The sequence below is a fragment of the Cygnus atratus genome, chromosome 23 (genome assembly GCF_013377495.2).
Source record: "Cygnus atratus isolate AKBS03 ecotype Queensland, Australia chromosome 23, CAtr_DNAZoo_HiC_assembly, whole genome shotgun sequence".
In the NCBI taxonomy this organism is placed as follows: domain Eukaryota; kingdom Metazoa; phylum Chordata; class Aves; order Anseriformes; family Anatidae; genus Cygnus; species Cygnus atratus.
The window spans coordinates 4,599,209-4,626,719 of NC_066384.1; the positions used below are offsets into that span (position 1 = coordinate 4,599,209).

The following is a 27,511-nucleotide window of genomic DNA, read 5'->3' on the forward strand; positions in this document are numbered from 1 at the left end:
CTAGCACGAGCACTTCTTCCTCTTCTCCTCCTTCCCCGCCGCGTGAGCCAGGAGCGGCGCGGGCAGCGGGCCGCTGCTCTTCACCCCGTCCCACGCCTCGCAGGGGGCGAGCAGCCCGCTCTGCAGCGCCCGGTAGATGGCCAGCGTCAGCATCTGGAAGGCCTGGGCCACGTTGCTGGCGTCCTTGGCCGAGGTCTCGACGTACTGGGCGCCCAGCGAGGCCGCCAGCCGCTCGGCCTCCCTCCTGCCCACCCTGCGCTCGGCCGCCAGGTCGCTCTTGTGGCCCACCAGCAGGAAGACGACGCGGAAGGGCTGCACCGTGTCCGTCACCTCGCGGTGCCACCGCCGGACGCTCTCGAAGGAGGCGCGGTTGGTGAGGTCGAAGAGCAGCATCCCCCCCGCCGAGTTGCGGTAATAGGAGCGAGTCACGGACCTTGGGGTGCGAGCAGAAGCGGGGTGAGCGGTGCCCGGGGCTCCCCTGTGTGCTGCCCTGGGGGGGGTGGGGGGGGGGGTGGGAGGGCATCGCCCCTCCTGTCCCTGCGTCTCGCCTGAGCATCCTCAGCCCAGCTCCTGCCCCAGGGGAACCAGCGTGGGGCTCTTGAGGCACCGTAAGAGCAGGGAGAACCTTTTGCTGTACCAACGAGCGGCTCTGTCCCCTGGTGCGCTCCCGTCCCCAGCAAAGGGGCATGGAGGTGCCCAGCAGCGGGGGGAAGCCGCTTTGCCCCGCTCCCAGCAGGAGCACCCCAGTCCCATGCAGTTTTGGGGGTCTCACAGCCCCTTCGGAGCTGGAGCCAGGGCTTACGAGGCAGCCCCAAAGGGCTCCTCGTCATCGGGCAGGGGTGTGGAGAGTGCACAGCCCTACCCAAGCAGCCCCCAGGGCTGGGCTCACAGCCCCCCCACCCCAAACCTGGCTCCCGATGCCTCCCCACCTCCATCCCCCCCCAATCTCCGGAGCCAGACCCCACGGCCGGATCGGGACCTACCTGAACCGCTCCTGCCCGGCAGTGTCCCAGAACTGCAGCTTGACGCGGAGCCCCGGCTCCAGCTCCACGAACTGAACGTAGAAATCCACCCCCACCGTCTGGTTGACGGCGTCCAGGAAGACGCCCTCGGTGTAGCGCCGCAGCAGCGAGGATTTGCCCACCGTGGAGTCCCCCAGCATGATCACCCGGAACTGGTAGTGCCACCGCGGCTCCATGGGCGCTCGGCGGCACCGCTGCGACCCGCCGGCACCCACCGCCCCCGCGCCCGCTGCGTGCTCGGGCAGGGTGCTGCCGCTCCTCCCGCTGCGCCCGGGGCGCGGGAGGCGTTCCTGGCCCGGCAGGGGGTGCTGGGTGCTGGGTGTGTGTACGTGGGGGTCCCTTCACCTCCTTTTTTTGCTCCTCTCCATCCAGCTGGAGGCACTGGGGGGGTATTGGCGGGGTGGGTGGGGGCGACCCCCAGCAGTGCCCCCCCCCCCCCCCCCATCACAGAGGCAGGGCTCCACGCCGGTGCTCTAGCACTCAGAAGAGCTTTTTTAATGCGGAAGGCATCTGGTTTATTAAAAACACCCCTGGAGGGGGGGGGAATTATTGTTTTCACAACCCCCAGACCAAGGCTGGAAGCGCAAACCAACGTGGGAACTCAGCCCCAAGCCCCCCCAGGGGGGTGGGCTCCGGGCAAAGGGCAGGGCAGCAGCTCCCCAGCTCCATCCCCGTTTCTGGGGGGGGGGTCCCATCCCCATCAGCACTGGCAGCGCCCCTGGGGCTCGCCCCGCGCCGGGGGCCGGGGGCGGCTGGGGCTGGGGATGAGCCTGACGGCGCCGCAGCCCTGGGGGGGGGCGAGGGCCCCGCGGCCCAGCGCCCGCAGGATGCCCACCGCCAGCGTCTCGAAGGCCAGCTCCACGTTGAGGTTGCTGCGGGCCGAGGTCTCCACGAAGGCCATGCCCAGGGAGGCCGCCAGGCGCCCGGCCTCCTCGGCCGACACGGCTCGCTCGGCCGCCAGGTCGCTCTTGTGGCCCACCAGGACGAAGGCGGTGGCGCGGTCGCCGGCGGCCTCGCGGTACCACTCGGGGACGCGCTCGAAGGACGCCCGGTTGGTGAGGTCGAAGACCAGCAGCACGCCCGCGGCGCTCCGGTAGAAGGACCTGGTGATGGACCTGGGCACAGCGGGGACGGGGGTGCTGAGCACCCCCTGTGCCTGCACCGGGCCGAATGGGGACGGGGGGACCTCCCGCAGCGCCCCGAAAGGCTCCCGGGGACGGGGCAGAGCAGGACCCCTGATGAACCCAGCCCTTTCGCACCCCTTTTGAGCCTCCTTGGCTGTCCGCAGGCTGATGCAATCAGGGAGGCGATCGCCCAGCCCCAGCCCGGTCCCCTCGGCTGCCCCCTGAGCCCAGCTGTGGCTTCGCTGCCAGCTCAGCGAGGAGCTGCCACGGCCCCAAAAAGCGTCACCGTCGCGCCGAGCCCTCGCTGCCCGTCCCCGTCCACCCCGGCCTTTCCCAACGGGGACTTTGCACCCGCTGCTGCCTCCTCGAGCAAAACCCGAAGCAAAACACCGCAGACCCCAGGCACCGGGACGGGGGGACAGGGACGCGCCTCTTGGGGGGGGGCTGCTGGGGTGGAGAGGTCCCAGGATCCGTCCCTGGGTGCGTTTCTGGGGGATTTGTCTGATCGCACCGGGGTGCCCCAGCTCCCCGGGGCGGGGGCGAGCCAGTTGGGTCCCCGTCCCCGTCCCCACCTCACCTGAACCTCTCCTGGCCGGCCGTGTCCCACAGCTGCAGCTTGGCCTTGCCGGCGGGCGGCAGCGGGACGGTGCGGCTGTAGAAATCCACGCCGACGGTGGGGCAGGGCACGGCCCCCCCCCGGCCCCTCCGCGTAGCAGCGCAGCAGCGACGACTTCCCCACGGCCGCGTCCCCCAGCACGATGACACGGAACTGGTAGTGGCCCCCCGCGTCGGGGCCGTGGGGGGGACCCGCTGCCGTCCCCGTCCCGGCAGCTGGGCTGGGGGAGAAGAGATCCATCGGCCCCAGGCTGAACAGATCCTGGCCCTAGGGGCTTTGCTGCGCTGGTGGGACCGGGGCCAGGTCTCCACCCTTGTCCCCACCCCGCAGCGTTGTCCCTGGGGACAGGGACGGAGCCGTCCTCTCCTCACACCCACCCAGGCGGACAAACAAAGCAGACGAGGAGGAGGGAGAGGCCGCCGGCCCGTCCTCGCAGCCAGCGGCCCCAGGGGCACAGCCCGGGGGGTGTTTGGATGTTTGCTCCCTGCAGCCGCCCTTGTCACCTGCCAGCTCCTTGTCACCGCCACCGAGGACAGCCCGGAGGTGGCAGAGGCTGCAGCCAGGAGCCGGGGCAGTGCCCCAGGAAAAGGACCCCAGGGCTGGGCTGAGGGGCTGGAGCCTCTCCTGCGCCCCCACTGCTCAGGTCACTCACACACCACCCCCTGCACCAGGCCACTGCTGTCCCCGCCCTGCTGCTCCCTGTTGAGCAGGAGGAACAGCTCTGTTTTCATCCCCAAATTGCTCTCCACAGAGCACACAACTGGAGGCAGCAGCGCTCCAGCACCGCCTTTTACTGGCGCCTTTGCTACCCCTTGCCTCAAAGCAGGCGGCTCCCCCCCCCTCTGGCACCCCAGCAGCTGGAGGAAGGGCGAGCAAAGCCCGGCTCCTGCTGCACACAGCGCCGCTGGGCTGCTGCCTCAGCTCCCCCGGGCCTTCACCTTCTCCACCCAGAGGCGTTTTGAGGACCCCAGACTTGTGCTCCCCAGCACCACACCGGGTTAAGGGCACTCAGCAGGCGTCACAAACCCCGGACACAAACACAGGAGACAGAGCAAGAGCTTCAAGTGACCGCCTTTATTCACCCCTCCCAATATTCCACACATTCTCAAATATTCACGTATTTTAAGTATTTCAAATATTCCAGCCCCTCCCCCCAAAGCTCTTTTTCTGCAAAAACTCCCTGGGAGGGATCAGTCCTCCACAGTGAGCACACGAACGGAAGCTTCAGCAGCACCCAGAACCCACGAGGTTCCCACTGCCTGCGGCGCTCAGTGGCTGGTGCACAGCAGCAGCTCTCCCACCTGGGGGAGCTCACAGCTCACCGAGGAGCCAGGATCCCGCTACACACAACTGCGGCTGCTTTGGGAGTAGGATACTGAAGTCTCAGACACTGAAACCCTCACTCAGCTGCTCCTCGTTCCACGTACACCTGGGGAGGGAAGGAAAAGCCCGGTCAGAACGAAGCTCAGCCTGACACAACACGCGGGGGTTCCAGTTCCTGCTGGAGCCTGGCCTCAGCCCCATATCCGCAGGATTCATCCAGCAGTCTCCCAACAAAGGCATCATCACCGACCAGGCCGTGCTCAGAGGAACGGTGACAGAGAAACTGACAGCTCATCTCACTGGGACTCTGCCCTGAAGGTGTCAGGCCACCCAATTACAGACCTTACTAACGAATCTGATCGTTCCCACCTGCAGAGCCCCAGCAGGCTGCCGCCTCCAGCACAGGCAGTCACCTCGCAGCCAGGCCGAGCTGCCCCTCGGCTAGCACTGTCAAGATCCCCCTCAAAACCACCAAATGTCTGCTGACCACTCACAAAGACACTTACCCAATCCACTTCACACTTTCCTCGTGATTTCGGCCTTCAGCAAACTGATTCCCTTCACGGGGGAAGAGGGGCTCACGAGCTCTCAGCCTCTTCCACTAAGGGAGTAATTCCTGAAAGAGACAATGGAGCCGCAGGTGGGCACCTGAAGTTGGTGGGCTGCTGCGTGCAGAAAATCAATGCTTCAAATCCAGGCCCAGTAAACACCGGCCCAGAAACCCTCACTGCATCTCTGGTCTCTACGCCAGACACGTTTCCTCAGTCTCCTGACTTCCATTCCCACCCCAGCCCCCGCCAGGGGAACAAGCTGACACAGACTGTCATCAAACTGGCCCCTCTCAGAGCTGGGCTGTACCAGCAAAAAGGCCAAGACCAGTTTGAATTTTTCCTTTTCCTCCTTTTTTGACCACAAGACCGGTATTCGGATCCGATGGGAAAGGGATCTGGAGGGATAGGCTGCCGAGCTCTGACAAGGCACACGCTCTCACCTCGTGTCCATCCCGGCAGGCAGGCCATCAGCTGAGCGAGCTCGGAAACGCCAAGGAACCCTGAAACACATTGCAACAACACCCCGAGTCAGCAACGGGCTGCAGACGCTGCTTCGTGAGCACGCGCCGCTGACACAGCCAGCCCACAGACCGAAGCCCCTGTGAGGGGGAAGCCCCCTCAAAAATGTCGTCTGAAAAGATATAGGAGGGGCGAGTGACAGCAACAGGCAGAAGAGGCCCAGCAGTCAAAGACCTTCCTCTTGCTCTCGCATGTTGTTGGAGACCTGCAGCTATTTCAGAGCCACAGCTCTTGGATTAACATGCGCAGGAGGTAAAAACCAACCTGTTTCGGCAAAGCCTGCTATAGCTGGAGAAAAAAGGGGCAGATGCATCAAAAGCAAAGTCATCTACTGGCTTTTGATCAAATTTGATTCTCAGTTCTGCCACTAGGGCCAAGGGATGCTGGAGAAATCCTCCTTCTACCCCAACTAAGCATGATTTTGGTAAGAGCGGGAAATAAGGGGAGTTCACAGAGCTTAACGACTGGAGGGAATATTTTAACAGGCCCACCAGGCAGAAATCCTCCCCTGCAGGGCTTGTTCCTTTGATGAGGCCCTGCAGGGGATCTGTAGCACCTGGAACAGGAACCGCCTTCAGAAATACCTGCAAGCGGAGGGCTGCAGAGTACTGCTGCCCTGAGGAAGGGAGGCAGCGAGCCCCACTCCCAGCACTGATGGCAGCCTGCAGGGTGTGCTCACACCACTCACCTGCCTGGTGCTGCGGGGCCACCTCCCACGCCAGGACGACGCTGGGGACTGCAGCAGTCTTGAACTCCAGGTAGTTTCTTACAGTGAAAAAAAGACATTTTAAAGCAGCAGAACAGCAGCAACACCCCCCACGCCTCCCCTTCCCCCTCGCAGCGAGGCCCCTGGAGCGCCCCTCCCGGACCCCCGCTCCCCCTCAGGCCTTGTATTTCCCCCTAATGTTGCCGGGCAGCTACGGAGGCTCCAGCTGCTCGGCGACCGTCGAGGAAAACGGGTGGCTCTGGGCTCCTTTTTGACTGCATCTGCCACAGCACCGAGGCAGAGGCAGCTTCGATAGGGCCGGCCAGGCTCCAGCTCCCCCCCTCCTCCCCGGCCCAGTTTTTACCTCACCCAGGGGCAGGGAGGCGGCCATGTCACCCCGCAGCCGCGCTGCCCGCCATCCGAGCGCCCCCAGCCGCCGCCGCCCGGTAGCCGAGCCCCCGAGGCACCGATGCGGCGGGGCCGGACGGAGGGAAGGCGCCGGGAGCGGGCGGATGGCGGCGGATAGCGCCCGGGCCGCAGACCTCACCGCTGACCGCCATTATAAGGAGAGAATGAAGGCGGGCGGCCGCGGGTCTTTTATAGGGAGAGAGCACGGGCGCTGATTGGCTGCTGCGGCCAGGCCCTGCCGCTGCGCCTTCTGGGAATTGTAGTCCGGGCAGCCCCCCCCCGGCCGCCATGACAGGCCATGCTGCTCCCCCAAATCAACGTGCCCTCCACCGACAGCAGCCGGGAAGGAAGGGGAAAACCTCACCCCAGCGCGGCAGGAGCTGTGTTTGCAAGCCCTTAATTGCACAGGGGGCGAGCTGTGCTGTGCCACCCGCCTCCTACACAACCCCCCATCTCCCTGGCACTGACACGACAAATTTCTGCCTCCTCCGCCCCGTGAGGGGTGTGTCAGGGGCTGCTCGTTGAAAGGTGAAGGCAGCCGCTGTATTTCTCCTGCTCCATCTTTCTGGAAGGCAGGGGGAACACCCCACCCTCGGGGAATGGAAGAAAAGGTTCTTGGAAGCAGAAGTCTGTCTGCCAAGACAATCCCTCTGTCATGTTCCTGGCTCGTAATCTGTAATTAGTGGAAAGGATTTAAAATGAGAGCACCTACCAACTGATTGGAAGGGACTGCTCAAGTTTCTGCTGATACTGATGCTGAAGGCACGGCCACCATGAGAAATCCGGTCGAAAAGCTGGATCTTAAAGCGAAAGCTTTGCGTCCTGCCCCTGAGCCCTGGAGAAAGCGCAAAAAAAGATGACAGGGAACAATAGTTAGGTTTTTAACCTGTTCTGAGCAAAATTCACAGATCAGAAATTCCCATCGCCCTTTCCAACTGGTAACCCCGCACCACAAACATGCCAGACTACTGCCAAAATAAGCCTGGCACCCATTTAAAGCAGAAGTCTGGAAACGAGCCCCAAACCTTCCATGAGCAAGCTCTTCTAAAAACAGTCCTTGTCAAAGCTGCTGGGACAGGTTACGAGCAGGTGGCCCCATCATCCACAGCCCCTGCAGCTGTTCTGCTAAGTCACAAGGCGTTCCCTGGGGGCCCAAATTCATCTGGGGACAACAGCTCACAAAAACTGAAGCTAGAAACTCCCCACTCAAATCCTAAGACATGAGAGAAACTGGGAGTTCATCGTAGCAAAAAAAAAAAACAAAAAAAAAGACAACATTGGTAAACATCAAGTGTTTGGGAAGTAAATGGGGAAAATCCCCAAAGATCAGTATGGAATCCAGACATCGCTCAGTAGACCTCTGCTCATCACAGTCTGAGCACGAAGACAGATGGAGGAACAAAGCAGAGCAGTGAAAATCCTGCTGCAGTGCTCGACTGTATGGTCAGCACCACTCCGATGGAACCTCCACTTGTGGTTTGGAGCCTTACATCAACCTGCAGGGGGAGAGCAGATGCTGGAAGAGGCTGCAGCTCCTTCACTGGACACCTGGGAGCAGAGTAACCCGCAGGGAAGCTCTCTGTGAAAAAGCAAGCACAACGTACTGGTGCAGTTAGCTTACTGGTCCTGAACGCAGAGGGACAAGACAAGCCCTGGCCATGCACAGATCTCAATCTGCAGCATTTTAACTGTTTTATCTACCATTGCTTCAACCCTGGCTATTCTGCAGCAGCAGCAGCATGATACTGGCTGAGAGAAATGGAGCACGTACCAAGCAGTACCCTCAAAGCCCCCCTTGCAACACTTACTGCACCTGTTAAAACCATCTGGACTGGGAAATGACTGCTAAGAAAGAAAAGAGCAGTAAAACTTGATGAAAAAAGGAGGTATCTTCTGAAGAAATGTTCTGAACAACCAAGAAGATAAAGAAAGCTTTGTCAGTGACTTTTTTTCTGAGCTAGTTTTATCCGTTTTCAAATGCAGCTATTGCATTTAAAACGTGCAGTCCATCCTGTCATAAAATTAATTTCGTGTCTACGTAAATCCCAAGTTAAATCCAGAAACTGGAGTATCCAGTATGGTTCACAAGCGGCACTGGGAGATTGCTAGTCTGGAAGGTAAAAATTCCTCTCTGATCTCATTTAGCAGAAGCTGGGGATTAGCAAACCAGTAATAAGGAAACCAACAGCACTTACAGATCAGAGTAAAACACCTCCATTTCTCAAAAGGGATTCCGAAGAATCCGAAAGGTGCTCATCACTTCTTGGCAGCGTGCGCGACATGAACCTGTCTCCTGAAACTGGTCCAAATAACAGGGATCTTCTCTAGGCAGGCACAGAGAAAACATCACTGCAGGTGCCTGGTCAGACCCCGTAACTTGTACACGCCTGTTAACCAAGAGGTTTCACGCCCCTCGCCTTCACACCACTGGAAGCCAGTCAGAATTTCCCCCAGGCCATCCCCGATGCTGGCTTTTGATTGACCACACGGTAATGGCAACAGGATACCCTGCAAGCCTGGCAGCTTATGGTTTGGCAATCGCCACTCAATGCCCGACAGGAGTAACACCCACCTCTGTGCAGCTCCACAGCTGGCTGAACTTCTTCCAGTCTCCGTGACTCAAATTGTCATCTGAGAGCCCCTGCAATTTAAAGAATAATCTACACTGGATCATCACAGCTCAGCCAAGTAATGTCATAAGAATGTTTAAGTCATTTTTGTGACTAAATGCTGCACGCTAAAAGGCAGAATACTTCAGAATCTAAATCACAGATTTTGATGCAATTTACAAGAATTACATAATCTCAGTGAGCTGTGCTATCATCTGCCTCGGATTCCTTGCCTTTAGCACATAAAGATAAAAGCAGAATTTACCTTACTACGTGGAGTCCTCATCTTTCATCTTGCATTACACCAAATGGTAATTAATCAGGGCTTTTCCTGTAGCCATCCACAAGAAACAGAATCCCACACTCTGTTTAACTTGGATTCCAAAACAAACCCTACACATCCAGGTGACTGGCTGTTTTGTAGCTCCACAAAAAAAGTCTCCTCTGCGCTCCAGGTGCTGCAATAGTGGCCAGGAGCTGAAAATGAACATTAAGATGAATAAGTGATACACGAAAAAAAAGTGCAGAGAGATTACCAGCTCAACAGAACATTGGCTGAGATTCACAAACAACCCCAAAAGACTGGCAGGGGTGATTAAAACCCCACGCCTACAAAGTAACGCGAGGGAGGATGCTTTCTCATCTCACCAGCCTGGTGCTGCACCTCTCCCATCCGTAACAAGGTAGGGAGAGGAAACTGCCTCCTGTCTCACTCACCCCAATTCCCTGGGTGGGGGAGCAGTTCGATTCTACCCTTGTCTCTTCAGGGTAATTCCCAGCTTTGACAGACAGCTGTTAGAATTTGATTTCCTCTCCTAATGCCCTGGGCTTTTCCTGACCCCCTTCCCTGTTGCTGGGGGCTGCCCTTCCCTTCTCTGCCAGCAGAGACGGATCGGCCTCACGCATTAAGGGAACGTGGCCCAAACACTCCCATCCACCTCCTTCCTAAAAGGAAATGCACGAGCTGTTTTAAGCCCTGTAGCACCCTTAAAGAGGCCTCAGTGGGTAGTCTCTGTTGGCCTCTGTACTCCCAAATTGTTCTCCCCATAGGGGCCCGAGGGTCTGTATATCAGAGCTATCCTGGAAGCTTGGGATGCCACTAATGACGGGTCAGACCATTACCAACTTTCTTTCTGTGACAAAACTAGAAGACAGCAAAATGATTTTGCCCCAGGGTCACTGTCCGTGAGGGGTGCTACTCTGTGATAACCTGTCCCACTGTCCTTTAGACAGTGCTGCTTCCCTTCATCCTCCACGTCCTGCAAATACCGGGTCTGTGACAGCTGTCTGGCAGCACCGTAGTTCATGAAGCTTAGATGGATGTGGCTTATCCATCCATTAGGGAGTATTAAACCGGACAGCAATGCTGGCCAGCCACAGAACAGCAACACAGATTTCTATTGATAAAGTAATCGTGGCTTCGGGTCACCTCCTGCAGCGAATGACGAGGGCTGCTTTATAAAAGCTAAAGTTTGGGGGGATAGAGAACAGCAGGTCAAAAAGAGAACGAAGGGCACGCAGAGTAGCACTCCTGTAGCACAGTAACAGAACCATCTAGAAACCATGTAACTGCAGAACACAAAAACCTTCTTTACATCACCTCCAGAACGCCACTCTATTGAGCAGACGCTTTCCAAGAAGAGGGGCATCATTTTGTTCAGTGCTCAGCACCGCCGACCAGCTACATCCGAAGAAAAAAGCACTCTGCTCTCTTCCACCTCTCCGCTGCCTTTGAAACACTGCACCGGGAACATTCATTTCCTTAAATTCAGAGTAACTCAAGGTTAGGACACTGTTAACAGCCCACAGCAGTCAAAAGAATAGCAGGAGGAAAAAAAATTCACAGCCGGTGAGAACGCAGGGGTCCAGCAGTCCTCTTAGCACTTGCTCAGAAGTTTGCTTAATCCAGCGTACGTTACCATCACCCTCATATTCACGGTATGTTTACCATCGCAGTTGATAAAAAGACCACAGACTGACAAATATATCATAATTATGGACACAAACAAAGGCGTAGTAGAAGTAGGTTTTATGAAAGTATTTAAATTTTGTGGCAAATCTCTGCATCAACATGGGGAGGGAGGCAACTTAATGCTTTGCAGTAGCAATTTCAGTTACCAAACTATTTCTTGGATAGACATTTATTACAGGTAGTTTATCTGTTCCTGTTTCTCAAAGAGTTTAAGGCACAAAAGCCTGAAAAGGGCTTATAACACATACATAAGTGCTATCATTTTCGCTGTCACCTCTAACGCAACATAATATTAGCTTAAATATATTGCTCGTCCATCCGGCTTATACAACATCCAGTAGAAAAATGCTTTCCAAGTTAGCAACAATTTGTTGCACAAAATATAGATTGCTCTGACCCGTTTTTGCTGCAAGATCTTCAGTTTCACCATATACACTCTGACAAGACAGTGGAAGACGCTGTGAAACCTTAACATCATCACGAGACCATCAAGGCCTGTCCACAGGGAAAAAGGCATGATACACAGAATAACATTTAAACAAGGTTGTTGGTAAAAGTGTTTTAAACTGCTTGACTGGTGAGGAGTTATTTCCTCACACATAGGTGGAGAGGCAAGCCAAACACGCTAGAGACCACCTGGTGGAAGGCATCGGTCTGTAGTAGTTATAAAACTCCTTTCTGTCTTTACTTTCCAAAATGCTCTTCAGGTAGATTGCTTAAGAACACCAAGCTATAAACTCACTAGCTCAAGATCACAGCTTAGATTAAGCAGAACACAAACTTTCATCTACACAGTTCTTTCCCGTACTCAGTTTACAGCAACCTTACCCAGTCACTAGAAAGCTTCTGAGACATTTTAGCAGTATCTGACAGTGACTCTTCAAAAAATAAACAAACACATTTATGAGAGTTGGATCAAATGACTGAAGACAGTTAAATGGGCATCAAAACAGAAAGGGGGGCAGGAACCAAAATGCAGAGTGTAATTTTACTTAAAAGACCAACTTTTTTATTGTACGTTGGAGTAGAGTCTTTCCCCTGTGCCATCTTGTTGAAAGTTTATAAATTACAAGAAGTATTACGAGTTCACTTCAAGACAAAAGGAATAAAACTGCTGCAGTTCTAACTTTCACCATGAATCAAAGTTACCATGATGCTCCTACGATACTCATGTCGTACAGGAAACGCCACAGGCCTCCTGTACTTCGAGTAACAGACCTGGGTGCACAAAGGGCCACCCCTCACTACTGCAGGATCCAGGTGCAGCGTAACAGTCCGGAGCGCACTGGCGGGTTTGTCACACAGACAGTGCCTCAGCAACGAGGCTATAACATAGCTGGAATCTCTGACGAGACAGTGTCCAAAGGCTGCCAATGACAGTCCATCAAGGCATCGTAGAGCTCTTCGCTCTGTTCCATAAACTGTTTATTTGCTTCATGGACGTCCAACTGAGGCGTCGGGTCTGAAGGAAGAAAGACAGACAAATAGGTCACATGCCAAATGCGTTAGAAAAAACCCCCACCCCATAAATATGTTAGTTTTATGAAAAAATGTGGAGGGAGTCCCAAAGCATTCCCATCGCTCACCCAGTCATGAACCTGACTAGAACAGCCCTGGTAAACCTTTGCGCAATGGGATAAGAGCTAACTAGGTGCAGATATGTCCCTCTTGTCAGTGGTGACTGCCCCCCTAGCAGAGCCAACAGAGAGAACGCATACCTGCACCTCGCAGCCCAGTGTAGCCACTTAAACTGCCAAAGAAGGTGGGTTGGCACTAAGGCACGGGACTGCAAAGTGGAGCAGCGGAGGCGCAGGCACACGTTCCCTTCTGCTCCCTCCGCTACGGGGTCAGAGTGGATGGCTGGGGACGGTAGCGTCTTACGCTGCTGCAACAAGAGTCACCAGAGCTCATCTGCCAAAGCCTCGAACATCTCAAAGCATTTCACAGTTAGTAACCAAAGAAGTGCCAGTGACAGCCAGTGAATTAAGCATGAACATGTGCCCTGTTTTACAGCTGGAAGAATTGTCTGTAAAGCATTTCGGGGCAGGAGAGTGACCCAGTGTCTACGATTCTGCTGCTACCAATGTATACTTAACAATTTGCAAAAATTGACTCATTGCATTACCCAAACCACCTGTAGGATTTAAAGCTCACCTAACAACACCCACAATCTAAAGGCTAGGTTACCAAACTAGCACAATCACTTAGGTCAGTAAGCAAGTACCAGAATGCAAAGAAACTAGCCAACTGAATGGAAAAACTAGAAAGCACATCTGGAATAAAATGTTTGTAAACATGTTTGGTTTCAGCTATATCATGTTGCAACACATCACAGGGAAACACAATTAAGAACAGAGTGATGCACTGGCAAAACATTATTTCAGCTTCCTACAAATTTCAACATATTAGTACATAGGAAATCTAATCAACAAGCAAAAGACACCCCAGAGATATTCTAATTCCAGCACTGGTGTTTTAGTTTCAGCAGAAAGGAAAGCTCTCGTGTAACGCTTTGAAAAGCCAGCGAGGGCTTTCTCATTGACATCATTGCTTATAGCCACAGATCATACACAGGATCTAGCTGCTTTCTACTTCTACCATTTTTTGGTTTTTGTTTTTAAGAGAATAGTAAGATACACTGTATAGCGCATATTCCATTCAAGACCGAAATTTTGAATTACTAGTACGAAATAAGTATTTCTTGCATGAATAAATGAAAACAGCTCATATATATATTTAAAACCACGATATTTTAGTGGTTCATTTCAACTAATGACTGCTAAAACAAATATTTTACCAGTATGCTAACTGATATTATTTCTTTCTAAAACAATAAGCCCAGTTTAAGTATCCTGGACTCTAAATAACAAGAATCTACAGAAAAACAGAATAACTACATTGTTTTTGTAGCCTACCAGAAAAGAAAAAAGGGATAAAATCTTGTATATTGTAGAAGACTAGTATCTGTATTTTCAGGGCAAAGGAGATGTGAACACTAAACCACAACTGGTCTCAATGCTAGTGAAGTCAATTCGTTTCAGCCCTGACAAGGTCTAGACTAAGAATAGCAACTGTAAAATAAGGATGCAAGCCAGGTGATAGGGACCAACAAATTTTCCCAGACCTCCAATTTACTCAAAGACAAAGGTATATTATACATTGAATTTAGGGGCCAATTTGAGAAAGACTCTCCATCTGCAATCAGTGCAAAGGAAATACACAACTTCAATAAAGAATTCAGGAAACATACCTTCCAATGCATCCTCACCAACTTCTTCATATGACTGCAAAGACAAAAAAAAGCCCTTAGGACAGCAGATACTATTTTTTTAAAAAACAAACATCACCTGTTGATTACTACTGTCATACACTGACTTTTATAACTGACTGATTACAACACAATTCTTCAGGCACAATCCCTCCGATCCACTCCCACAAGGCTCCAGGGGGAGATCTCACGCTAAACTTCTAACAGAGGCAGCAGTTCTTGAAATTCCTGTGGTGCAGTGGGTGGCTGTCTTGATCTGTTTTATCCTCTAAACCAAGGCCTATGAAGGATCCCAGAAGTCAGTCTCAGCACTGGCTGTCTGATTGCCCATATCAAGAAAAACCTTCTACCATGACAACTGTATTTAGAGCGCCCTTATGCCCCACAGACCTTTTTACCCACCCAGTCCTAGGAACAACCCCTACACATGACAACAGCGCAGGCCAGGGTCTTCTGAACGGTTTTGCTTCCTCATCAAGTAGCTATATGAAAACAGAAGAGCTTGAAGATAACGTGTGCCCATTAGAGTTTAGAAAGCTGTTTTGTGCTGCCAGATCACTGCAGAGTGAGCGCTTTGCCCGGTCCTACCTGCATTGTGCTCTGCGTGTAGCCGTACTGGGGGTAGCTGTAGCTGTAACTGCCCGTGTTCTGGTCGTAGCCCCACTGGGCGTAGTAGTTGTGATATTGTTGGTAATATTGGTTATAATTATAGCTGTACATCTGATTGTACTCCATTGGTTTCACACGATTACTTGAAAAAAAACAAAGCGGGAATAAGTTACAAATAATGCAGAGCAATTACGAAAAAGCAAAAGTGAAATAGCTTAAGGTACAGAGGGTTTATTCTAGCATGCAAATTTCATTCTTTACAATATATTCACTATTTATTGTGGTAATTTTTATCATTTGCATACGTGTGCAGAAAGAAAGAAGCGGTTTCTATTTAACCCCCTTTCCTGTATTCATATTCATCTTCATTAATAAAATAAACACTGCTTTCATTCTTTATGAGTAATTTAGTATCACCTCCTGGCTTTGGGAAGGGAAGAGTTTGGGACTACAGGTCTCAGCTTAGAATATCCTGAGCCATGATCCAGATTCTTGGGTCCCTTTTTCTTTCTGACAAATACGAAGTACTACTCTGCAGCCTCCTGAGACGAGATACTGAGTCTTGCTTTACATGAAGAGCTAAAGACTTAGAGCCTTGCAAAAGAACTGGGGTTTCTTTTCGTGAGAACGGTCCAAAATCTCTCCCTTCTGCCACTGTCACAAAGCCTAAGCAACAACGGGTTGTCCCCATTCTCACTGAATTGGATGGTCTTCAATGCAAATAGTTTAAAGAGCTCATAAGTAAAAAGGACTACGAGTAATTAAAAATGTATCTGTTTAACAGCCTGTGAGCTAATGAAAATTCTCATTCCTTGCCATACAGAGGCAGCATTCCCAAGAAATTGGGAATCCCACCTGATTATCAGGATTTGAAATAATGAGATGACAAATGTAGCTTGCAAATGAGAATGTCACACGCAAAGCTTTATCTAATGATGAAATCAGTGAGAAGTAGGAAGAGGGAAACATCAGTCTTCTTACCACAGTACATTCCCTTTTCCCTTCCTTATCCCCCCAAGACTTCTGAGGTCACTGAAAATCTAAATATTATTCAAATAGGGAGCAATTACTATTATTCGTATTACCCTAGTGCTACGAGCCCCAAGTCAGACCAGGATCTCATTGTATCAGGTTCTGAACAAACACAGAAAAAAAAGTTAATCCCTGCCCCAAAATCAGTAGACATTGTAATAGAATTAGCAAGGTAATTGAGCTTTGCTATCCAGAAGTCAATAAGCAGATTTAGATTATTTCAATTTAATGCAAAGGAACATATACTTTAAAAATAATCACATTTAAATACAGTGTGTGTATGTGTGTGCATTTAATAATGTATATAATTAAAAATAGTGTAAAATGTTTAGTCTTGATCTAACGTTATAATTTTTTTGATTCCTCTGCATTCTGATACTCTAGCTAGTTTACTATATGTATGTGTATTCCTTCACTTTGTGATGGAAACATCCAGGACACGCACCCAAATCACTAAAAGTTATTAAAAAATGCACGTGTTTTCATAAGATACTGCTCTTAAATATGACATCTGACTGCTCTTATACTCACGCTTTTGGTATAGCCACACTCAAGCGTACAGGTTTAGAGCCCAACCCCACGGCTCCTTGACACTCTGTCAGCGCTCTTTTCTGTTCCAGTTCATCCGTGAATTTCACAAACCCGTAACCTCTGCAGAGATACGGAATAATTTGTATCAAGCAAAAGCAAAAAAAGCCACGCTGCTTGTTTTGTAATATTTACAGTGAAGTCTAAATTGGTTTTGAAAAACACAGCAAATGAAACACTTGCGCTAGGGCTTTTAGGAGAGATTAAATGATTCCCTGTTCCAGTTGTTTTGCATTGTTTGCAGAACGTTTGACACGTCTGAACTTCGGGAGCACTTTCAAGAGCTTCAGAAAAGTAAACTAAATCTTGTGCCAGTGGATTCCGGGGAACTTGAAGTGAGCTGACACAAGACATGTTGAAATGCGTGAACAGACAGTAGCAAAGCCTCAAAATCTATATTGGGAGGATACCGATAATCTAAACGGCTGCAAGTCAGCACAGGATTGACAAGACACAGGCATCATCGCCATACCTAAAACTGCCCCACTCTGAAGGAAAACTTTGCTTTTCCATAGGATTGACCGAGATGCACTTTCTAATCAAGTCCTTTTTTCAACACAAAACTACTCAAACAGGCTTTCTGTCATTCCCAACAACCACACGATCCCATCAGCGTTCTCAAGAGTGGACCTGAAAAGAAGCTCTTAACATCAACTTGCTAAAACCTGCTGACAGCACAACTTGAGCAGGGTAACGTGCAGCCAGCATGCCCTCACCTCTGCAGCAATGCTCCCCTGCAGCACTGAGCAGAGCGTACATTAGCCAGAGAAAAAACATTAATTCCCCCCAACCCCAAAAGTCCTTTGCGTGGGATTTGATGCTGTAGTGAGTCAGAAGCAACACAACAGCATCCAAGAGGGCAGTGCCAGGATCCCAGGATGGGATGGGCCGCCTCACGCAGCAGAAAGATCAAAGACTTAGGTGTGGGAGGGAAAGAGGAATCCATCTAGGTGAAGGAAGGAGGTTGGGAGGGAAAGGGCTTGTCTACCCGGGGAAAAGAACGAGCCGTAAGCGAGGGTGTAAATTTACAGCGTATTATCTATTCTGTGGGAACAATTAAATGCAAAATAACACACTCAGAAATTCTGAAAGTGGCATCACCTAGCATTCACAGTACGGCCACACTGGAAGCTATTACAGAGCAGTCAGTGCCCCAGAAAATGCAACGTCTTGCACAGCAAGCTACGCATACGAGTCCAAGTATATATTTATATATACATATGTGCGTGTGTATATGTGTGCTCCCCACATACAGAAGCCTAAATCAAAGCTCAGACTTGTCTATATACAAACTAGATAATTAAGCAAGAGCAAAGCTCTACATGGGTACCCATTCTGTTTAAAATTGGTTATCTTAGTTTAACTTGCCCTCTCTGAAAGCACTGTGGTGAATTAAACCAGTGTAAATCAATATTTAAGTCAAATTCAGGTGTTCACACACAACAGTGTGTACGTTTCTAAGCTGCTACAAAAACTCCCGTAGCCTTTCAGACAGGACCAGGAGTGTTTAAGTGAAACCATGAATGTTGCCAGTTCCAAACTAGAGACGGATGGAGAGTTAGATGTAGTGCACAGGTGGCTGGGTGCAGCAAGGCAAAGAGCCATTCTTCCAACATTTTGGGATGCTTATTCTTTTTCCATATCAGTGGCTAAACCAGATTTTGTAAAGAAAAAAAAATAAAAAATCCCCTGCCAAAAATAACCCCAACAAAGAGTCATTTCTATGAGGTCAGGACCTCCCTGGCAGACATTCTGTCCTGTCCCAACAGTTAAGAGAAGGTCCTCTCTTGCCTGGACAGGAGGTGCTGGGAGGAGCCTTCCTGAGCCTGGAAGGGCCTGAGCTTCACCAGGCACGTCCACAAACCTCAAGATCCTCTCTCGCACCACACTAACACCTGCATTGCCTCAGCTTTGAGTAACTGCACAAGTCACAACAAAGCCCTGGCAGCAACAGCCCAGGGGAGACTGCTGTGCTCTTCCCAGCAATATGCAAACCCCTGTCCCTTCCCCAGCTACCACAGGTCCCCTTTCCTTGTGGTCTGCACCTAGGAACTGTTCCCAAAGCCACCTACTGGCCCAACGTCCATCACCCACCACCTCTTTTGCAGCACGTACAGCAAAACAGGAGCTGGAGGAGGCACCTGGGCACAGCTGGTCTCAGACGAGGTGGCAGAAACAGCACAGAGCGTGACAGAGCAGCTCTGCAAGAGGTTCAGGTTGGACGTAAGGGAGAACTTCATTACTAGAGAGCTGTTGCAGCACCGGAACAGGCTGCCCGGACAAGTTGCATTATCTCATCCTGGGAGATTTTCCAGGCTACACAATTCATGGCTGACCTGATCTTGTGTTGGCAGCAGCCCTGCTCAGAGTGGGAAGTTGGACAAGACACCTCCAGACATTCCTTCAGAGCAATGCATCTAAAGAGTGAGAAACCCTTACGTGAGACAGAGGGAGATCTACAGCCACAACACTCTCCTAGGCATTGGATCAGAATACTGTGTGTCACTGAAGCCATGTTCTGTTTTGAAAAATAAGGATGGTGACCAACTGGTGGACCAACGGCGTGGTCTCTCTTCTAAGAAAAGAGTTTCATTTTCTGCTCTTTAGAAAATGTTTGATTAAGAAAGCTAAGGCTTTGACATCTGTTTTTGATGAGACATTTCCAGTGAAGACGAACAATACAGCTACTAACTACATGACAATGAATCATAGCTTTGTTTGCCCTACCCTATGAGAAACAAAAAACTGTAAAGCTTCCCTAAGAATATACACTCAATAGCTGAAAGACTGCAAAAGCAAAATTCTATCTGAAAGTCCAGGAGCCAGTGTTTATAGATCACTTAGGCATTTTTCAGCATTTTCAGAAGTGCAGTAACATACTGCCAACACACAAGGAGCACGACAGAAGAGTGACAATATGCCATGGTGACCTACCAAAACCCAAACACTGCAGAGTGAATATCCAAGAACACTGTATTTTTAGCAGGTATGGGATCTACTAAACTTATATAACTAATATTTTTCCCTTGCTGCATTACATCTTTCCTATTGCTGCATGTGAAGTGAAAGAAAAGAATGAATAAAACATAACTTACTTGGATACTCCTGCCTGGTCCAAAACAACTTTTCCACCTCTACACGATGGATAAACTTTAACAAAAAACTCATATAACATGCCATCATCCACATCAGGGGTCAGATCTCCCACGAAAAGGGAATATTCTGGACTAAAGAAATCAAAAGAAAACTTCTTCAGCACAAATACACACACACAGACAACGTGTGCTGAGCGACAGCTAACATTGAGCCTACGAATTTGACTTCAGAGAGAAGTGATATTAAAGGACATCTACTTGATATTGCTTTGTATTTAAAGATAATTCCATTTTTTAGTTCTCAGAGGATATTGAACTGGGTACCATATATGAATTTCTAATACAGCAAGGAAACGTTGTATTGTTTATAGATTTGCTATTTCCTACATACTGATCTTAAATTATAGTATATAAATTAGATACTTTGATGTTAAAAAGTTTAAATATTTAAAAAGACACTCCTGACAAACCAGCTGAGCCACACAAAAGATAAAGCATAAAACTGACAGGTGATCTAAGTTAACCTCTCTCTGCTAAAGGCTCATGGAGCCAGAAAGGTTGTGTTATCCATCTGTAACACACAACTACTTCCAGAGCAAACAGAACCGCAAGAATTAGTTACCAGATGTAAATCTCATTCTCTGCCCCATCTGTAATGCCTTGATTCTAATCTAAAGTTATTTTTTTAAAAGATTCATAAATAATCATCTAAAATAAAAATACAATTGCAGAGATATGACTAACACTACCCTTGTAAATTGCAGGACTGTGTTGTTTTCACCCTAGTACACACCTGCCTGAACATCTCCTTGTGTTATTAACTCAACTGTGTAAGCGTTTCTGGGCAGGCATTATGAAAGGTATTCACACCACCCAACTTCAGAAGCCTAATTTAGCCCATTCGCCTCCTTCCACACCTTTCACTGTCAAGGGAGAAAGATGGGCTCCTCCAGAGGGCAATTCCGAGCGCCTCTCCCTCTCTGCTGACTGCGGTGGTACTCCAGCCAGTTAAGCCAGGTGGTGTGAAACCACTGCATCTATATCCAGGTGCCAAACACATTCATGGCATTATATGGTGCCAGCATGCTACAGCATCACAAATATTTCTAGTGTGTTCCAAGACGGTTTAATGTAATCCACATTATTAATTGTGGGATTTAGTTATCTGGCACTGCTCGACAAAATGGTACAAGACTCGGTTCTATGCATCCCATGAATTCTCTCCTGTCCAAATCTGCTAGCTGTACATCTTGTCCTGCAGCGATGAACTTGTGGGTTTACATATTTTGAGTACTCTTTGCAAGGTAATTGATAAGGAGACATTAAACAGGCAAAACTAATATTTGAATATTGAGTGTTTACCTGTTATCGGGCTGTTTTCCATACGTTGCATAATTCAATTTAAATCGCTTTGCCTGAAACAAGGCAAAAATGAATCCATACATTCAAACGTTTCCATGTGTATCCAAACAATTAGGAAAAAATACAATAAGCTAACTTTACGTACTTTTAAAAAATTTAATACTAACAGATGTTCAGTGCTGTCAGGCCAGTCAGTTAAGGTACCAAGAACAACATTTTTGTTTTACTTCGGTACAGCTATAATAATGAAAATCAGCAAACAACCTGCACCAAGAGGTTTGGACTGTCTTTACTTCAACAGTTTATAAAGCTAGTGAAAGACAGGTGGACCTTACATAGCATCAAATTTTTATTTCTTTACGGGAGGAAAGAAAACTGAGGTACTAACAGCAAGCATTACATGACTTCTAATTTTAAGGTCTTAAACTGAAATGATAGCACATATAGTTGGACATTTGTGAATTACAAGAATACTGACAGAGCAGAATCTGCCACACTGGAAAATGGAATTAATCCCTGATTCTAGAAGAATGCCTAAATATTTTGCTCTGGATGATGCACTCATTTATTTTGGGGAAAAAAAAAAAGGGGGCGGTCATCTGAAAGACTTACCTGTCGTTTGATAGTGGAGGCCTCCCTAAACTTTGCACTTGAGCTTTTTTTTAAAAAAAAAACATTCCCCAGGAGCCTAGATTTGTGTCACTGGCACATCTGAAACTCATAGCCCCCATCCTACCAGCTTTCATCCCACCTCACATTTAAATTTGACCAAGATCTAAGGAGCTGAAGATCTTCTGCCTCAAAATCCTGCGGGTCTCAATCCCAGAGGCACTCTTACGTGATGCTCAGCACACAGTGACCCAAGTAGGCTCACTGCAGAGTGCAATGGTAACTGCTATTTTCTTCCGAAACATGTCTGACAGAGGAAGAAGCAAAGGGTTGCACTCCTTTACAAGAATACTGGTTTCATAACTCACCCAGGCAGTGGAAGACCTAAGCTGGATTCCCTTGTCAGTATGAGGGGCTTCAAAACCATTTTTCTATCTCCCAACAGGCTTCCAAAGCAGACATCCCTCTGTACTACACAGTGGCATAGCATCAAAGAATTCAATTTGGTCAAAGAAAGCAAGCCTACTGTGAGTCCATAACCTAGAGATCAGAATGTTTGTTTAGTACAGCGGAGAGCCTAGAGTGCTCCTGTGCCTTGCACGATGTATTCCCTCCAAGATAGTGTAAATAATTCTTGGGAAATAGAGCAAAGACTTAACTCTAGGCTATAATCATGTTCCTTGCATGCTTGCATTCACTGGTGCACAGTGGTACACAACTCTTTCTGTGGACCATTTACAAGCTTAGTTTCCTAACATAAAATTGAGATTCCATTCTGAAACACTTTGATTTTTTTTTTTGATCTAGTTCTTCACTGCAATACTTTGGGTGTAAAATCAATGAGAAAACTGAGAGTATTTCCACTCTTACAGGAACTGGGGACACTAATTCTGTAAAAGAGAGACAATAAGAGCAACACAGCTCTCTGTTATTCCTTTGGCAGATTCAGGATTTAAAAGTAAATAAAAGAGTGAGCCACATTCAGTTTTCTGCAATCAAGAGAAAAAGTATCTAAACGCAAGAGACGAGCTGGACAGTTGCCTGCTGAGGGCACTGGTTTAGGCTGCCTACATTGGGGCTCTGTCTGACATCTGTAATTCCCTCCATGTATTATGGAAATCATCCCTCCAAAAACCACTACATTTTGAATTAAACTCTGGATAAACGCCAGTATTTCCAAAATCAAACTTCAATTATTATCTTCTCACAGGAGCTGTTCTCTTTCTCCCTCTGGTGACTACAGAAGGCATCTAGGAAGATCAGCTTCCCTTAGTCAGGGCCTCTGACTTGCAATATATGGGTTATTAAACGGGACAGGAGATGACCTCCAGACCTCTTATCTATCCCTTTCGATAGGGGATGTCATCCTCTTAGGAAGGCTGACCAAATAGTTCAAGGAACACCACCCGAACTTCCCAGTTTCCAACTCAGTGCATTAACTACTCTGAAATAGACGTCCATTTACCTTAATATATCACACTGTAATAGAGGTGATTCTAGAGCTGCTTTATGAACCAGTCATCCCAGCTACTGCAGCCAAATTCTGTGGGTACAACGGACAGCTGTGTCAGCCATCCCATTTTAATATCCTACACGTTCAAGTCAACACCCTAAAATTAGCCTCTATGACTATTCCTCCTCTTCTTCCTAACTACCTAGCTTTTAGGTACCCGAGACATTTGTTATGTATTGCAATTATAAAACGGACTAGCTCTTTCTCCACTGTAAATGGGTTTGAATAACTTTTCTTTGCTAAGGGCCAAGAATAATGCAAGGCTTAAAAGTCACTTTTCTCTTGCAAATCAATGTTACGCAAAACTCTGTAAACTTGTAAGTTCATCTTGTGCATATATCACAACGTGCAAACTATAGAAAATGCATATGGAACTACAAATGGAGAGAGACAGAAGGACTGTTGTACGTATACTCAACCTATTTTTTCCTTGTTCTTCTCTGGTTTCTCATCAGTCCAACTTTGGTAACAGTAGAAAGGCTCAGAAATAGAAAAACACACCACAACATTTCTATACCTGGATATTATCCAGACATTCAAACAAAAATTAACATTTTTCCAATAATTATCTGAGTAAGAACATAATAGCTTTATGTTCATTAACTTAAGTCTAAAGAAAAGAACAATCCCAGTTTGCTAACTACTTGTCTGTAATCATTATTCAAAATACAGTTTCTACTTCTATTTCTTCACAATTTGCTTTTTTACTGGCTGATTTGATTTACTTACCGGTGTAGCACCAGGAAGCGGTTTTCCATTGATTTTGTGTAAACACTTCTCTGCAGTAGCTAGATCTGCAAATTCTACAAAGCAATAGCCTGCTGGAATTCTGAACATAGACACAGGAGAGGAGAGAAAAGGATTTCAGATTTAAAACACTTGAGGAGGACTACTATATTTTCAGATAACTGCTAGGAAATTTACTATAGCAGCAATATATAGAACAATTTCCTTTTCGAAGTACAAACGTTAGCTACCAAGCAGAATCTAGCACAGTAATCTTGGATCTTCACTGAAGTGATAGCCCCTACTTACCATTAAGTCAGGTCAACATAAGGACACAGAAAATACTTTTGCTCAGTTATTCCACTTCCTCCTTTCACGGACTATAACTTTTCCCACCCAAATTTAAGCAACTGAAAAACGAAATTGCAGCATTTATAAAAACACAAGACTACGTTATCCTGTGTACAGTCACCCATTCTAAACGAACTCAGAAGGTCTTCACGTGGCTCTTTCTAAGTTAGACTTCCCACCTCTGCTAGCATCATGTAGCTGCACTAGTGCAATGATTAACAGACTTGTCACTGAAGTCTTCAGCCCAGAACACGTAATTCCCAGATGGACTGTATGCCATATGTGTGCCATTCTGAAGGAGTGCTGAAGCACTGCAGGATGGTTCACTGATGGGGAGGTCGAAGAGCCAGCAACTTCCTCCCCATTGCTATCATCAATACACTCATATTGTTGGCAGCAATGGTGAAAAGCTGAAAGGGAAAATCACGCTCGTACGGACAGGACCACAGCGATGCCACGTAAAGGGCAAACAGTTCAATCCAAATGTAGAGATGCAGTGGCAGAACGAATTGAGAACAAGCAGAAAGAGTTACCCTGTCAACCTGTTTCGAATGATTTTTACACTCAGTACAAGCTCTCCCATGGTGGCAAAGGCTCTTGAAACAAAGTTTTCATCCATATACGGCTCCAGCTACAAAAGCAAAAAAGTAAGTTAGATCAGGGCAACTACAAAAAGGAGAATATATGTGTCAATGTCACCCTAAGCAGTTAAAACATTATTGAGAAGTATTTTACCCTTACACTTCAAAAAGAAGACTCATTTAAGAGGGTCGATGCCACTCAAAACCAGCAGGCATGCATGAACCAGGCTCAACAGTCTGCAAAGTGGAACCCAAGAGACAGCATGAATTTCAGAGAACAGGGAGCTTTCACAGAAGGACAAAAGCCACTCAGAGACATACAGCAACAAACTGAGCGTTCACTACACAGGAGCAGGGGGTAAGGAGATGGCAAACTCCTTCTCTCTATGCAAACGGAGGTTGGCCCAGCACTGACAGTACACAGGTGTGGCGCAGCCCAGGGTGCTATGACGAACGGGTGGCGTGCGTCAGGTAACACAGCCTCCATCGAGCTAGGGTCGGGGTTTGCAGAGCCGTGCCAACCTCACGCAACCGCGGAGCTCCGTGGGGCAGCACTGGGAGTCCTCTAGTCGCAGCCCGCAGCGGGTCTGCCCGTGGGTGCACTGACCGTGTTGTGGGGTGTACGCGGGAAGGCAGCACGGTGTGTGTTAAGAGGGATGTGATGTGGCTGTGGTCCTGTGTGAATGACGACACCATGTGTGTGTGTGCGAGTGTCTGGATGGTGTAAGTGGCTGAAAAGTACGAAATGGCACTGCAAGTTGGACTGAATACACAATGAAGGTACTGGGACACAGTTTAGTGGGTGAGATTGCTGGTAGGGTGATGGTTGGACCAGATGATCTTGAAGGTCTTTTCCAACCTTAAGGATTCTAAAAGGATGCCTCCGTGTAATGCAAAGTGGCACGGTAAAGAAGAGAACTAACAGAAATGAGGATTGTGTGTAATGCACGTGCTGACAGGCAGCTGCACCGTCTGGGACAAGCAACAGGGGGTATGGTGGCTGCGTGTTTGCGAGTGAAAAGAGGGATTGTGCATGCATGGAGTTCGCACTGGCATCATGCGGGTGGTGTGGAAGAGATGAAGAGGTGTGGGGAAAATACAAATAGCTCCGTGTGAGTACAAATACCTATGGCCTTGTGGTGATAGCCCTGGAGCATGCCTGTGTGCCTGTCAGGTACCGGGTGTTTCCTACACTCGTGTGCACGAGGGAATGTGCAGACTCATGCGGTCTCTGTGTGCACCTGACAACGGGCGACCGTGCTGCCCTTGCACGTGCAAAAGTTGGCAGATGCCCTGCTGAGAAGCGAGTGTGAATCACCAATGACTTTTACACGTGCAAGTCGCTGGAGGTAGCCCTACTCTGTAGGGACGGGCCGTGTGGTATGTGTGTGTCCGTGAAAGGCAGGCTCATAGAGGCAACAGGTGGCGGCTGCTGGGGTCTGTACGTTGGTGTTCCACAGAGCAATGGGCTGCTTGTGAGAGAGGCGGCTGAAAAAGATGCTGTGGAGAGGTTGTAGGTGTCCCTTTGTGCGGGTAAGCATGGGAACACGAACATGAGTGCAGAGCTGTGAGTGTGTCAGTGCCGTGAGCGTGTCCCCTGAAGCACATGAGCACGCAGGTGCCTAGCAGCAAGTCAGCTACAGGCTTGTGAGTGTGTAAGTGCCTATGAGACCACAAACATGACAGCGTGAGTGCATGTAAGTGCCTGACACCAGCGCGAGTGACACTGGTGCAAGTGCCACGAGTGTGCCTGTGCCCACAGCTGCAGGCAGGCCACGAGGGTCCCCGCGCGGGTGTGCGCCTGCCCACGAGCCTGGCTGTGTGTGAGGTGCCTCCGGGTGTGTGTCAGCAGGGGCAGGTGTGTGTGTGTGTGTGTGCGCGAGCTAGTGTGTGCCTGGCAGTGTGTGCGTGACTGTGGCTGGCTTGGGAGCCTGTGTGTGTCAGAGTGCATGTGTCAGTCAGTGTGCCAGTGTGTGTGCCTGTGTGCGAGTGTGAGGGTGTCAGCGTGAGGGTGTCACTGTGGGTGTCACTGTGGGTGTCACGGAGCGTGCAAGTGTCAGGGAGTGTGCGAGTGTCACTGTGTCAGTCAGTGCAAGTGTGCGGGACTGAGTGTGTCCATCTGTCAGTCTGTGCGAGTGTGCGGGACTGCATGTGTCTGTCTGTCAGTCTGTCAGTGCGAGTGTGCGGGACTGCATGTGCCTGTCAGTCTGTCAGCGCAAGCCTGCGGGACTGCGTGTGTCTGTCAGTCAGTCAGTGCGAGTGTGCAGGACTGCATGTGTCTGTCTGTCTGTCTGTCAGTCAGTCAGAGCGTGCGGGACTGTGTCAGTCTGTGCCAGCGTGCGGGACTGCGTGTGTCAGTCAGTCAGTGCGAGCGTGCGGGACGGCGTGTGTCCGTCAGTCCGTCCGCCTGTCAGTCAGTCAGCCCGTCAGTGCTCCCCAGCCCCCGGCAGTGCCCGCAGCCCCGGCTGCCCTCCCTCCTCCTCCTCCTCCTCCTCCTCCTCCTCCTCCGCCCGCCGCACAAAGCCCCGCGCGGGTCCCGGCCGGACACTCACGTCCCCCATCCACAGGCTGGCGGCCATGCTGCTCCCGCAGGCCCCGGGGCGGGCTCGGCGGGGCCGCGGCTTCGCCCTCCCGGCTCGGCCCCGCCGCCGGCGCCGCCTCTCGCCGTGCCCGCGGCCCGCTCCGCCGCCGCGCTGCCCCGCCGCCGCCTCCTCCGCGGCGCCCGGCGGGCGGAGAGAGCGGCGCCCCCGCCGCCACGGGCGGCCCCGGCCCGCGGCAGCGGCCCCTGCCGGCAGGAGGAGCGAGAGAGGGCGGGCGGGGGGCGCAAGATGGAGGCGGGCGGCACGGAGCGGGGGAGGGAGGGAGGGAGGCAGCGGGGAGGGGTCGGGGCTACGGGGGAGGGATCGGGGGTCCGGGGGAGGGATCGG

The 27,511-nt window shown here is 50.0% G+C and overlaps 2 protein-coding genes, 1 long non-coding RNA gene and 4 other non-coding genes across 12 annotated transcripts; all 7 read right to left on the bottom strand.

The window, feature by feature from the left end:
• On the bottom strand, positions 1-3,002 carry RAB42 (RAB42, member RAS oncogene family). The gene is given in 5 exon segments (XM_050715257.1): positions 1-433; positions 984-1,286; positions 1,730-2,137; positions 2,724-2,840; positions 2,842-3,002. Coding segments are annotated over 5 exon segments (1,422 nt in total).
• An 813-nt stretch (positions 3,003-3,815) lies between these two features.
• On the bottom strand, positions 3,816-10,589 carry LOC126913558 (uncharacterized). 4 transcript variants are annotated; one of them, XR_007709120.1, is made up of 8 exons: positions 10,479-10,589; positions 9,144-9,355; positions 8,842-8,910; positions 6,982-7,104; positions 5,844-5,920; positions 5,077-5,136; positions 4,592-4,701; positions 3,816-4,191 (listed from the first exon to the last, which is right to left on the bottom strand). It is a non-coding gene; the product is annotated as an uncharacterized LOC126913558 (long non-coding RNA). The 4 variants fall into 4 exon arrangements; XR_007709121.1 differs by lacking the exons at positions 6,982-7,104; positions 8,842-8,910; positions 9,144-9,355; positions 10,479-10,589 and adding an exon at positions 6,231-6,427; XR_007709119.1 differs by lacking the exons at positions 6,982-7,104; positions 8,842-8,910; positions 9,144-9,355; positions 10,479-10,589 and adding an exon at positions 6,226-6,427.
• On the bottom strand, positions 4,269-4,339 carry LOC118257329 (small nucleolar RNA SNORD99). Its single transcript, XR_004781521.1, has one exon. It is a non-coding gene; the product is annotated as a small nucleolar RNA SNORD99 (small nucleolar RNA).
• On the bottom strand, positions 4,922-5,040 carry LOC118257333 (small nucleolar RNA SNORA61). Its single transcript, XR_004781525.1, has one exon. It is a non-coding gene; the product is annotated as a small nucleolar RNA SNORA61 (small nucleolar RNA).
• On the bottom strand, positions 5,274-5,402 carry LOC118257332 (small nucleolar RNA SNORA44). The gene has a single exon (XR_004781524.1). It is a non-coding gene; the product is annotated as a small nucleolar RNA SNORA44 (small nucleolar RNA).
• On the bottom strand, positions 6,042-6,185 carry LOC118257331 (small nucleolar RNA SNORA16B/SNORA16A family). Its single transcript, XR_004781523.1, has one exon. It is a non-coding gene; the product is annotated as a small nucleolar RNA SNORA16B/SNORA16A family (small nucleolar RNA).
• Positions 10,590-10,727: 138 nt separating the features above from the next.
• TRNAU1AP (tRNA selenocysteine 1 associated protein 1) lies at positions 10,728-27,235 on the bottom strand. 3 transcript variants are annotated; one of them, XM_035565140.2, is made up of 11 exons: positions 27,137-27,235; positions 24,745-24,821; positions 24,537-24,634; positions 23,656-23,755; positions 20,805-20,857; positions 19,443-19,574; positions 18,684-18,764; positions 16,291-16,410; positions 14,707-14,869; positions 14,101-14,134; positions 10,729-12,312 (listed from the first exon to the last, which is right to left on the bottom strand). In XM_035565140.2, the coding sequence occupies exons 3-11, from the start codon at positions 24,620-24,622 to the stop codon at positions 12,176-12,178; spliced, it is 906 nt and encodes a 301-aa protein (XP_035421033.1). In that variant the 5' UTR covers positions 24,623-24,634; positions 24,745-24,821; positions 27,137-27,235; the 3' UTR covers positions 10,729-12,175. The 3 variants fall into 3 exon arrangements, with proteins under 3 accessions (XP_035421032.1, XP_035421033.1, XP_035421034.1); XM_035565139.2 differs by lacking the exon at positions 24,745-24,821 and having other exon boundaries at positions 10,728-12,312; positions 27,137-27,221; XM_035565141.2 differs by lacking the exons at positions 18,684-18,764; positions 24,745-24,821 and having other exon boundaries at positions 10,733-12,312; positions 27,137-27,213.
• Positions 27,236-27,511: the final 276 nt, after the last annotated feature.

What these genes read in the sequence shown, in the direction of transcription:
- TRNAU1AP (XM_035565139.2), bottom strand. Translation starts at nt 27,163, where the DNA reads ATGGCCGCCAGCCTGTGGATGGGGGAC. An exon ending in GGAAAACAGCCCGATAACAG is followed by an intron (nt 19,575 to 20,804) that starts GTAAACACTCAA and finishes TGATTTCTTTAG; the next exon opens with TCCAGAATATTCCCTTTTCG. An exon ending in AGTGTGGCTATACCAAAAGC is followed by an intron (nt 14,870 to 16,290) that starts GTGAGTATAAGA and finishes TTTTTTTTCAAG; the next exon opens with TAATCGTGTGAAACCAATGG.